At 50.4% G+C, this 12312-nt stretch overlaps 1 protein-coding gene across 4 annotated transcripts in view; it reads right to left on the minus strand.

The window, feature by feature from the left end:
- Positions 1 to 7709: 7709 nt before the first annotated feature.
- RPS6KA1 (ribosomal protein S6 kinase A1) overlaps positions 7710 to 12312 on the minus strand; it is a 44267-nt gene continuing 39664 nt past the window's right edge. For all 4 annotated transcript variants that reach the window (XM_051637805.1, XM_051637808.1, XM_051637807.1 and 1 more), the window contains 4 exons: positions 12025 to 12101; positions 11790 to 11907; positions 10934 to 11071; positions 7710 to 10509 (listed from right to left, as the gene is read on the minus strand). In XM_051637805.1, the coding sequence (XP_051493765.1) occupies positions 10387 to 10509; positions 10934 to 11071; positions 11790 to 11907; positions 12025 to 12101 (456 nt within the window). In that variant the 3' untranslated portion in view covers positions 7710 to 10386. The remainder of the gene's footprint in view (positions 10510 to 10933; positions 11072 to 11789; positions 11908 to 12024; positions 12102 to 12312) is intronic.

Genomic DNA, 12312 nt, shown 5'->3' on the forward strand with positions numbered 1-12312 from the left:
GGAGACTGTATCATTCCAGATCTGCCTGGAGAGCAGCCCCTTGGACTCAGGTTTGGGCCTGTTTTGGATGCAATACATGGAACTGTGGCTACTCCACGTGTCCAAAGCAGGATTTCACTGGTGGCTCATCAGAGCAAAGAGGTGCCTGTTTATTGGGACTGAGGAATCATGGAATGGTTTGGGTTGGAAGGGACCTTAAAGATCACCCAGTCCCACCCCCTGCATGGGCAGGGACACCTCCCACCAGCCCAGGCTGCTCCAAGCCCCATCCAACCTGCCCTTCAACACTGCCAGGGATGGGGCAGCCACAGCTTCCCTGGGCAACCTGGGCCAGGCTCTCACCACCCTCACAGCCAAGAATTTCCTCCTCATGTCCAACCTCCATCTCCCCTCCTCCAGTTTTAATCCATCCCCCTTGTCCTCTCACCCCCTGCCCTTGTCCCAAGTCTCTCCCCAGCCCCAAATTCCACCTCCCGTGTTCACAAGGATCTGCTGCTGTGCGTGCCAAGCTGTGAACACATGAAATCCAGGAGCTGGTGACCAGCAGAGGGAGCGTGGGGCAGGGCTGGCTCTCAGCAGGCTGAGGAGGGGACAGTCCCCCGGGGCAGCCCCCTCTCACAGCCACAGCCTGTTGCACCATCAGCACCATTCGTTTCCTAAATCCAAAAAGAACCTCGAGACGGGATCTCGTCTGCAATTCTGCGACCTTCCTTGGCCTCCCTAATTCCCATTCCCCCCCTGAGTGATGCTCCCTGAACACCCAGGTCACTAGGTGGTACTGTTGCTGCTGAACATTGTCACCTCTGTGGCTATTTGGGAAACTCACGGTTTTTGTTGAGAGCTGGAGAAGGGCTGGTGATCTGTCAGAGAGACACGAGCAGGGAGCCAGGGAGAAGTAGGTCAGGTCTGATTCCTGGGATTCGGCTGTCAGAGCAGAGGGAGAACAAGGATTTCAGTGGAGCTGGTTTCCTGGTTTCCTTCCAGGTCTGCTGTGTGGAGCAGGGAGAGGGTCGGGCCCTCAGGTAAACCCCATGAAACCCAGGTCTTGGTCAAGCCTTATAGAATCTTGGAATGGTTTGGGTTGGAAGGGACCTTAAAGATCATCTCATTCCTGCCCCCCTGCTCATGGTTAAGGGCTGCTAGAGGTGGCTCAGGCTCAAGAGGATGGACAAGCCCTCCATGGCCATGGCTGGTGGAAGGGCTGCTGACCTCAGAGAATGGGGAAGCAACCTCCTGGCAGGAGAAATGCTGCCAAATTCAACCTCTACAGCAGACTAAAAGCCAAGCTGAAGTCAGTCACTGGTTGCACAAATTCCTTAACAGCTCAAAAATGCCCCCCCAAGCTTCCAAATGACACCCTTGCCCCAGTCCCATCCCCATTAGGAGGTCACCAACCTCTCCATCATGGGTGGGAGCAAACAGGTTATTGTGCTCCACAAACAAACCCCCATCCAAGGAGAATCTCCTGCCTGCCCTGCCTTCACTTGGGCTTCTTGTAGAGGAGAAAGTCAGGCCAATTAAATCAGGCAGCATTGAATCTCTAATTGACATAAATGAGACAGACAGACAGCTGGGAAGACTGGGAAGGGGGAGGAGGGAAAGGGGAGCAGGTGCCCTGGATCAGAAAGAGCTGGAAATCCAACCTAATAGCACTGCAGCTTTTCTTACTCTGGGTGTTTGTATTAGCAGCAACATCTTGAAAAGTGTCTCAGCTCCTGCTGGAGAGAAATAAGGGCAAGAAATACAAGTTACAACCATCGTGGGGTTCATTAGGATGTTCCCAACAACCTCCAAACAAACCCAACAGAAGAAAAACCCAAACAACCCAACAACCCCCCCCCCCCCCCCGAAAAATCCAAAAGACTTTTTTATTTGTGTAGTTGAACAAAAAATAAATCTGGTTGTTTTTTTTTGTTTTCCCCCATGCAGTTTGAACATCAGGCCTCACAGCTGAACAATTACAAAATAATTTAACATCCTATTTGTTTAATTTCCCACATCTGAGCAGCCCCTGACTGGGAATTTCCCCCCTCTCTTTTTAACCAGGGGAGCTCTCTTCTTTTTTTTTTTTCATTTTTAAATTTTTTTTCCCCCTTGAATAGACCCTTCAAATATTAATTTATACAGAAGTTATTTAAATTCAGATGTTTCAGAAGAATGAGGGAGAAAGGGGAGGAACTTATCAGAGCAGCACCAGGGAGGGAACCGGAATTACCAGCCTCCCCAGGAGAGCTGCTGCCTCACCCAGGGTGTTGCCCTGTTGGAAACACAAACCTTTGGACATTTTCTTCCAACACGCTTCTCCTGCTCTACAGGTGAGCAAGGGGAACCTCGTGAGGTACAAAAGGAAGGGTGAAAACACAGTAAGAAAAAGGGAGGCACATTCATTTTTGCAGGGCAGTGAAATCCTCCGGAGCAGCACAAAAAAGGTTGGATGGGGCTTGGAGCAACCTGGGCTGGTGGGAGGTGGCCCTGCCCATGCAGGGGGTTGGATCTAGTTGACCCTTAACGTCCCTTCCAATCCAAACCATTCCATGATGCTATGAAAAAGCAGCAGCTCTTGCAAACCAGACCAAAACCCAACCTGTATCTTACTTCAAATACCTGAAGATTCTCACAGTGAGGTACAAAACCACCAGAAATGTTTTTTCACTTCCATTTCCAGAAACTTTTTGAAGTCTCTTCCTGAATATTTCAACACCTTTTTCCTTCCCTGTTTTCCCAGCTGGGATGGTTTTTGCCAGTACAGACAATTCTTCTTTGGTATCCATGGGAATTGCCTCCGTAATTAGACGTGCACCCAGTGCACAGATCAGAGCCTTCCAACCCAGCAGCTGGAACTAGGAGGCGGGTCTGATTAAATCTGCTCTGCCACAAGGAGCAAAGGCAGCTTTAATGAAACATCAGAGGAGCTCCCTGCTCCTTCTTTCAACAGTGCAGGGAAAGGGACTCCTGTTTGACTCCTGCTCATCATGTTCTTGCAACTCACTGAACAGACAGCAAGTGATCTCAGGCCTTCATATCCGGGATCTGTCTGATTAAAAAGGGGCTAATTGGCAGCACAGGCTTTGTTAAAGGGGGCTCAAAAAGTGTCTTCTGAATGACTGGAAAGACTGGAAATTCTGGAAGGAATTCTTCCCTGTGAGAGTGGTGAGACCCTGGCCCAGGTTGCCCAGGGAAGCTGTGGCTGCCCCATCCCTGGCAGTGTTGAAGGGCAGGTTGGATGGGGCTTGGAGCAACCTGGGCTGGTGGGAGGTGTCCCTGCCCATGCAGGGGGTGGGACTGGATGATCTTTGAGGTCCTTTCCAAACCATTCCATGATTCTATGTAATGTTAACAGTTGCAGACCTTGGTTTTCTCCTAGACAGAGACAACCCTTCTCAAGCCAGTGAGAACAGAGTGAGCTCATACAAACTATGTGTCTTCCTGGAAGAACAACCTCTCATCTGGGAACCTGAGTATAAGAAAATACTTCTTGCCTGTGAGGGCACCAGAGCCCTGGGACAGGCTGCCCTGGGACAGGCTGCCCAGGGAGGCTGTGGAGTCTCCATCCCTGGAGACATTCCAGACTGAACATGTTCCTGTGGGATCTGCTCCAGGGGATCCTGCTCTAGCAGGGGGTTGGACTAGATGATCTCCAGAGGTCCCTTCCAACCCCACCACTTGTTCTGTGACTCTGGGTTTCCTGCCCCAGACCATCATTTCTGTGCAGCCACGTGCCCTCCCAGCCAACAACTCTTTTTTTCCCCCCCTTTTTTTTTTCATGGCAAGTAACTGGTTTCCCTTGCTGCACACCCCACCCCCACTCTGCATTTAACAGCCCACTGGGCAGAAAAGGGAGCTGCTGAAAGAGGCAGATGGTTGGGTAGAAATCACTGATCCAAGCTTTTTTTACCTTTAGCTGCTGCTTCTACCTGGTGTCACAACCCCCACGACTGGGGCTGTCACGATGGCAGCTGCGGGTGTGAAAAGCAAGCAGAAAATTCACCATGTCCCTACCTTCTTTTAAAAAAAAACCCAAAAAACCAAAAACACCCGGGTCTTGGGGTGGAGAAGATGTCTTGAAATTACAAGTAGTTTGGTGGGTGGGGAAAAAAATGTGACCAAGGAATGATTTTCCTGTTGCTCACGGCAGCCGAGGACACGGGGATGAAACACGGTCCTAGTCTAGACAGGGCTGCAGTCCCTGCCTGCCTGGGAAGTTTGTACCACACAGGCTGAGCAGAACTTAGCATGTAATTTCCCTAAGATGATTAAAATGCAGCTCCCTGTCCTGGGGGACTGAGAGATCCTCAAATCCACAGGCATTCCAACCCAAGGAGGGAAATCCACCTGGAGGACCCGGCGGATGGAGGAGCCCGGCTAACGGAGCCTGCTTTCCATGAAGTTTGAACTCAGCCCTTCTTGTAAGTCTGTGATTTAAATATCATTTAAATATCATTTCCCCAAGCCTTGCAAGATACAGATGAATGAGAGATCCTGCAGTAATTAACTGTTGATAAGACACTGGAAGCCTGTGAGGTGTTATTCTCAGAGAGCAGAAACCAAGAGACTGGGGCAGATTTGGAGCCACAGCAGCAACCACAGCCCGTTGCTCCCATGACATCTTTCCTTTAGAGCTGCTAACAGAGGATTATGGACAACATGACCAGGTTCCTTTTATTATCACCAGAATAAGTCAAACCAGAATTGCTTTCTTTCATCTGAACATATGTGATTCCCAAGCTTTTCCCTCTGTGAGAAGTACCAAGCAGAGGGCCAGCTCGCTGCTCATCTCGCCAAGGAACTTCCCCCAGGGAAACCAGAACTGCTGCTACTCCTGATCTCTCACATCAAGCTGAAGCAGCTCCACCTGTTACAGGTTTCTAACACCATCTGCTGTTTAAAAATAAGACAGCATTTCAGCTAAGGCAGCACACGAGGGTTTGTACTTGTTTGATAAACCAGAAGTGACACCAGCTCATCGAAGAAGTTTGTGTAGTTGGCACCTTTGGCTTTTGTTCTTTCACTCCCCAAACGTGTTTCATAGAATCACAGAATCATTTTGACTGGATCTTCATTATTAAATGGATTCTTTCTTTGCTAGAAGACCTAGAAACCCAAGGAGCTGAAAGCCAGTCCACCCCACAGAACATCAGTCATAGAATCATGGAATGTTTTAAGTTGGAAATTACCTTAAAGATTCCCAAAGTCCCTCCCCAGCTTTCCTGGAGCCCCTTCAGGCACTGGAAGGTGCTCTAAGGTCTCCCTGGAGCCTTCTCTTCTCCAGGCTGAACACCCCAACTCTCCCAGCCTGACTCCAGAGCAGAGCTGCTCCAGCCCTTGGATCATCTCTGTGGCCTCCTCTGGACTCTCTCCAGGAGCTCCATGTCCTATTTTGGGTGCTCCAAACCTGGACACAGCTCTCCAGGGGGTCTCCCCAGAGCAGAGCAGAGGGGACAATCCCCTCCCTGGCCCTGCTGCCCACGCTGCTGGGGATGCAGCCCAGGACACGGGTGATTTCTGGGCTCCAGCACACGGTGCTGGGACATGTTGAGCTTCTCATCCACCATCACCCCCAAGTCCTTCTCCTCGGGGCTGCTCTCAACCCATTCCTCACCCAGCCTGGATTTGTGCCTGCGATTGCCCTGACCCAGGTGCAGGACCCTGCACTTGGCCTTGTTGAACTCCTTGCAGTTTGCACGAGCCCACCTCTCCAGCCTGTCCAGGTCTCTCTGGTTGACACCCCTTCCCTCCACCCACATGGACAGAACCCATCCACCCACATGGACAGAACCCATCCATCTTTCCAGAACTGACACAGATTTTGAAGCAAAGTTACTCCACTCCAAAGCCTGGCCCAAAGCACCTGCTTAAAAACTGTGTTTTAGGAACCAGCCAAACCCTCCACAGGGCATAAGGAACTCAAACCAGTTCTTTCCATTAAGAATAAAACCATTTACCTTTTGGTGTCTCACACTGTTCCCTGGGGGACACAATCAATGCTCTGACCAAGGATTCCTTCACTGCTTCCTTCTTTAAGATGACATCAATTTTTGTCCCAGGAAAACCAGCAGAGCCCTGGACTTCATTCCACAGCTAAAGCCAAGGACTCACCACCAGTGCTCGGGGTTTTCATTGCCTGTGTTGAAAAGAAGGGAGGTTAAGAACAACACTTCTAGAAAAAAGAAGAGTTTCCCCCCCACCACCCCCAGGTCCGAGACAATGCAGGTTTGGACAAAAATCACCCCAAATCTTAAAGTTGAAGCCCAAAGAGGGGCTGCAGCTCTGCAGCCTGCTCCAGCCAGAGCCCATCAGGCAAACACAGCCTGAGCCTCCACCCTCAGCATTGATAACCCCCCTCACACATCATTTAGAGAGTCAGGGGCTCCTTCCTGGGAGTCACCGGCTCCTCACACACACGTCCCCACAAAAGGGACCTTTTACACGTCAATTTATTTTCAGACAAGCATATCTGGGAGGGGGTGGCTCTTCAGAGTGGAATTAGTATCAATGGCAGGTGCCCCCGTGCAGCACAAAAGGAGAGAGTCAGCGAGTTCGCTGAGCTTAAGGAGCTTGATGTTTTAATAACCAGAGGCAAAACCCCAGAGTGGCAGCAGACCTCCAGCTCTCCTAGCATGAGTGAAGGTTTCATTCAGAGCCCCCGATGTACTTGCAAAAGAAGACTTTGAAATATTTCCCAGTGTTTTCTTGCTGTTAAAAGAGGGATTAAATTGCTGAAGGTTACGGGAAAGCAGCGGCCGCCCCCCACGCGCTTGTGGGCACCCAATTGCTTCCCAAGGCTTCCCACGTTCCTGGGAAGGAGGTGGTGGCATCCAGGGGGCCACCAGCTGCACATCTCTCTGGCCACAGATGGCTAAAGGTGCAGAAAGAAGGATTAAATGAACTAAGGTGAAGGTGGGGATTTGGTAGAGGGTGTTTGCTGGGTGGGAGGTTGAGAAGCAGGTTTGTTGCTTGGTGAAGTTTCACTAAGGAAAAGGGGGTTGCTGAGGAAGTTCCCAGCCTTCAGCTTTAAAGACCACTTAAATAATCATGATGGGAATATTTATCAGGCCAAAATACATGTATTTATGCTCTGGTTCATGTGACAGAGGTCAGTGCCATATCACTAAGAGGAAGGCAGGACAACTTCACACAGCGGGAAGAAGGGAAAAGCCTCTTCTGATTTACCTCCCAAAGCAGCAAGTTCAACCTTCCTCACACAGGAGCTGTTCTTGTGTCGAGCTGATCAGTTTGATTTTCAGGCTCCTTGCCTATGGATTAACACACTATGTCCACAGGTTAATTCCAGGTAGACTCAGCTATTCAAGGCTGGATTCTGGAATTTCTGTTCCTAGAGATTCCCAGGACAAAACCTTAAAGGTCAAGTTGACTGTTAGACACCTGCAACAGCACCAGCAGTTTTCCTGCTCAGGATTTCCTTAAGCACAAAACTTAAACACATTCTTGTCCCTTTTCAGGCCCAAAGGTAAGCTGGTTGTCCTCTTTGTCCCAAGTTACAGCTGAACTTCAAACTTTGGTGAGAACAGCTCATTTGGTTTTCTCTTCCAGCTCCTCCCCAACAGGCACTAGAGACCCAGCCTGACACAAGCCCAACTTTCACCTCAAATCCTGTGATTTCAGTGAAGATGACAGCAGCTGGTCCCAGAAAGGGAATGAAGGGACCCACCCAACCCAGTACAAACACCTGCAGTTCTCAGACACAGAAAGATCAACAAGTCCATTTTTATTGAGCACTGGAATTAAAAAAGTAACAGCACTTAGTTGATTCGGAACTAGAAAACCAACTTATTTTTACTTCAGGAAAGATAAGTCAAAACAACTTGGTTAAAAGCATCCCAGAGAGCAAGGTGGAGCCCTTCTTGTTGGCTCTGTTCTCCAAAGTGCTGGAGGTCCCAGAGGCTACAGCTGCACCCAACACCAAGTTCCTCTGACTGAACAGCCCAGCCAGGTGGAGGGGTTTGATGCTCCAGGTATCAGGGTTTGACACTCTGGGCATTGTCCACAGCCAGGCAGAGTCTGCAGCAACCATGGGCTGCTCTCCCCAAGCTCACAGAGCCCTGTCCTACACATCTTCTGAGTTGTCACCAGTTGTCCTCACACCAGCACCCTTACAGGGAGGATTAAGCACAGGTTGCAACTTTTTTCCTGACTGGTACTTGGAAACATTTACAATTTCATACAGACAGGTCAGCCACCACCCAGTATCTAGATGGTACCATCTTGGTTTAAGACCCATCCTGAGGGTCCATCCTGCTGAAAGGCTCCAGTGAGAGCTCAGCACCATCAACACATCCTACTCCACCCACCAGTCCAGACTCCACCCTTTCCAAAGTGGGAAATACCCTGGTAAACACCCAAAGCATCAACCCCAAGACCACCCAAAGGGACAGCACAGCCCCAGAAAGAACCTGGTTTATAACAGATTTGTTTCAGGTCTCTAAAACATTCACACCTTTTCACTGGCACATGTTCCTGCACAGTTGGAGGTTGAAACTTAAGGCAGGTTCATCAGCCCTGATGCAAAACCTTGTGCTGGAGGAGAAAATGAGGATCCAAATGAGCATTTTTAAGGAAGGCATTTGGTGTGGTGGAGCATCCCCCTCCCCAGGCAGCAGCACAGCATGAAATCCAGCTCTCCTTGGGGGTGGGGACAAAGCAAATGACACCCAGTGTGCACTGGCAGTGGGTGCTAGGGCAGTGCTTGGAATAAATACAGGCAAAAATGGTGACAATTTCAGCTTCTCACCAGGGAGTGAAACAGGACCTGCCTGGGTGAGGAGAGAGGAGGAGAGAGCCTTCCACCTCAGAGAAGAAATTCTCAGGGAATTCTCCATTTTAGAGTCAACTGGGACTAAGCAAAAGGGAAATGAAAAAAAGACAGTTTCCCCTCATGTTACACCAAAAGCAGCAGAAATTCACACGAGAACCTTTGCTGGCTTCAGTCCTTGAGCCTTCAAGTGTCCTTGAGCCCAGGAGTGTCTGTGGTCCCTGCAGCTTTCCTGCTCCTCCCAGAAACAGCAACCACCAAACCAGGGAGCTCCAGCAATTCCCTGCAAGTCAGAATGGGTCAGGAATTTATTTCCAGCAGACTTTGCCTCCAAGTGTTGGTTTCCATTAGCACCCAAATGTCCTGAGAATAAGCAGTTCCCCTCAGCAGCCCATATCCTGCCCCCTTCCCTGGTGATTCCTGCCTCATGCCAGGACTGGTTGGAATGACTTCCCACTGCAAAGGGAGGTCTTGCACCTGAGAGGAGGTGGTGTGGTTTTCAGCCCTGCTGGTTTTCCCATCCTGGGACCAGATGGAAAAGCTTTGCAGGTTTCCCAAAAGTCAAACAAGATTCATGATCCCCGCCCGACGTGAGGGAACAACCTGGGTTGCTTGTTCTGCAGCTAAAAAGTCAGTAAAAAATAAAAATTAAAAAAAAAAATCAACTGAACGACACATTTATTGTACAATTCAGAAAGAAACCCTGAGTTACCAGCTGTAGAATAAAGTTAAATTAAAAAAAAAAAAAAAAAAAGAAGATGGTTTGTTTCATAGGTTCCTGCTGAAGGAAAGGAAACCCAACAATGGTAAAAGCAGCAGGCAGAGCCAGCCCAAAGCCTCAGCTCTGCTGAGGAGAAGGTTCCTTGTCACCCCCACCTACGTGGGTGACAACCCCCCCCCCAGGGAGTGATGGGGGGAACGTGGAGATGGGAGGGCAGAGGGAAGGAAGGAGCCAAACCTAGAGGTGTTCTGGGCAGCTGAGCATCTCGGGGTGGGGGGGGTTTGGAAAACCTGGGGTTTATTTTGCTCAGGGAAGTGCTGGCTGAGCTGGGGGAGGGCAGAGAAGGGGTCTGAAAAGTCATCCTCACCCCCTCAACACTCAAGGATAAGAAGTGAAGGTAAGGGGTGTCCCTTGAGAAGCTGCTGGCTGGGAGGCTGCAGGGTTGGCTTCAGGAAGGGCAGCCCAAGGGTTGAGGGAGGAAAAACCCCAAAGCCTGAACCTCCAAAAAATTCCAGCTGCAATGGTGTCCAAGAGGATCAATTCCAAGAAATGATGGAGCTACAACAGATCCCTGGCCCTAGACAGGAAAGGGGGAACCAGAGCTGCTCTTTAGTGCCACTTGACAGCAGTTGTACATTCTAGTTCTCATATACACGATGGTTGTCTTTAAAAATTGACAATTTACACTTCAAAAAAAGTTGTACAGTGAAGTTTTCTCGGCAAAGATCAGTCCACACAAGGAGGAGCCAGTCTTTCAGAAACAGGAAGGCACTTGGCCTTTGGAGAAGTCCTCAACAGAGCTCCTGTGCTCCTGCCCCATCTCCTGTGCCCCGTGTCCTCAGGGGGGTGTGCAAAGGCTGGTCCAAAACTTTGCAGCTGTGGCCCAAAACCAGTTTCACAGGGTGGTAGAAGGAAGTTTCTTCACCCTCCTCTGGGCCAGGATGGAGGACTCGATGGGCTTGAGCTGGGGGCTGGGCTTGGAGCTGTTCAGTGCAGAGTAGGTGGCAGCCATGGCCCCCTTGGAGAGAAGGCACAAGAAGTCATTTGGGTGTAGAAGGGACATTTGAGAGTCATGGCTTTACACCATAAGGGCCCAGAGTAGCCAGACCCACACACACAGCCAGGAGCACCTTTCTTTTTTCCTTAAACCTCCCTCCCACACTGACGTGCCCTTAAAGAACCTTGCCAGGTTCTCCTGCCAAAGAAACAGCTGCTTGTGTTGCCTGCCCTGCCCACACCTCCTAGAATGCCAGACTGGTTTGGGTTGGAAGGGACCTTAAAATTCAACCAGTCCCAACTCCCTGCATGGGCAGAGACACCTCCCACTAAACCAGGTTGCTCCAAGCCCCTTCCAACTTCTCCACTCTTCCATCCAGCTCTGCCCACCCCACCTGGACTGCTGCTTTGAGGAACCAACTGAAGGCCCAGCCCAGACTTTGTACCTTCACAAGCTGAACATCCTGGTGATTCAGCTGGCTCTGGGGCAAGCTGTCCTTCTGGGTTATCCAGGGATGCTGCAGGACCTGCTTGGCCGTCAGGCGCTGGTGAGGATCCACATGAAGCATCTTTGATACCAGATCCTAAGGGCATCGTTTGGAAAGTTAAGACTTCAGCCAATTTCGTCCTTGAAATGCAAAAATACCACCTTGTCTGCCCCCAGATTAGGATTTAAATTCAGAGGCCGAGTGTTAAGTCCCCAGACATCAGTCTCCTTTAGTACAAAAGATGTTTTCAGTCTGGGAGGGGTCACAGAGCAGCAAACCCTGCCTGGGTCCAGCACGAGGTTGGAGCTGCACACAAATATCCACAGTCAGAGCTAAAGCAAAGGAAGGGGGGGGTCTGTGGGGGAGAGACCCAGGAGGTAGGAGCTACACTGCTGGTTTTCTCCTCTCTCTCCTGCTCTCCCTCCCCAACCTGCTTTAAACTTGCCTGACAGCAACTGGCTGTGCTTGACCCCAGCCCTTTAGTGCAACACAGATGAATATCCATTTATAAGGAAGTTTTATAAGGGCATGTGGCAATAGGATGGGGGTGAGGGATTAAAACTGGAATAGGGTGAATTTAGGTTGGACACAAGGAGGAAATTCTTGGGTGTGAGGGTGGAGAGACCCTGGCCCAGGTTGCCCAGGGAAGCTGTGGCTGCCCCATCCCTGGCAGTGTTGAAGGGCAGGTTGGATGGGGCTTGGAGCAACCTGGGCTGGTGGGAGGTGTCCCTGCCCATGCAGGAGATTGGGACTGGATGATCTTTAAGGTCCCTTCCCACCCAAACTAGCCTGGGATTCTATGACTAAACTGTACCTTGGCCATGTCAGAAATAGTGTCCCAGTTGCCTCCACTGATGGAGAACTTCCCCCCTCCTATCCGGGTCAGGATCTCTTCTGGAGTGTCACTGGGGCCATTTGCAAAGGGAGTGCAGCTGGGAGAGAAGAGAGAGTGGATTTACTGTCCTGTGAGCAGGGAGCTGGTGGCAGTGACTGACCAGGAGGGTGGTGACAGCCTCAGCTGTGTCCCCCAGCCAGCCAGGGGCACTCACCCTGCCAGCATGGTGTACAGCAGAACTCCCAGGCTCCAGATGTCACAGCCCTCATCGTAGCCTTGGCGCTTTAGTACCTGGACAGAATAAGGAAAGGGAAAAACAAAAAGTGGTTCTGGTTCTTGTTGAGTTCACTTCAGCTCCTGGAGAGCAGCTGGTCCCGTGTGCTGCATGCAGACATCCTAGAGCCCTGCTGAGCAGCCAAGTCTTGGAGTAAAGATCAGGAATCAAATCAGATGGTGGTTTCCTGGAGCAAAGGAACCCCCAGGCACATCAAAACAAAGTGAG

This window comes from Apus apus, chromosome 21, assembly GCF_020740795.1.
Source record: "Apus apus isolate bApuApu2 chromosome 21, bApuApu2.pri.cur, whole genome shotgun sequence".
In the NCBI taxonomy this organism is placed as follows: Eukaryota; Metazoa; Chordata; class Aves; order Apodiformes; family Apodidae; genus Apus; species Apus apus.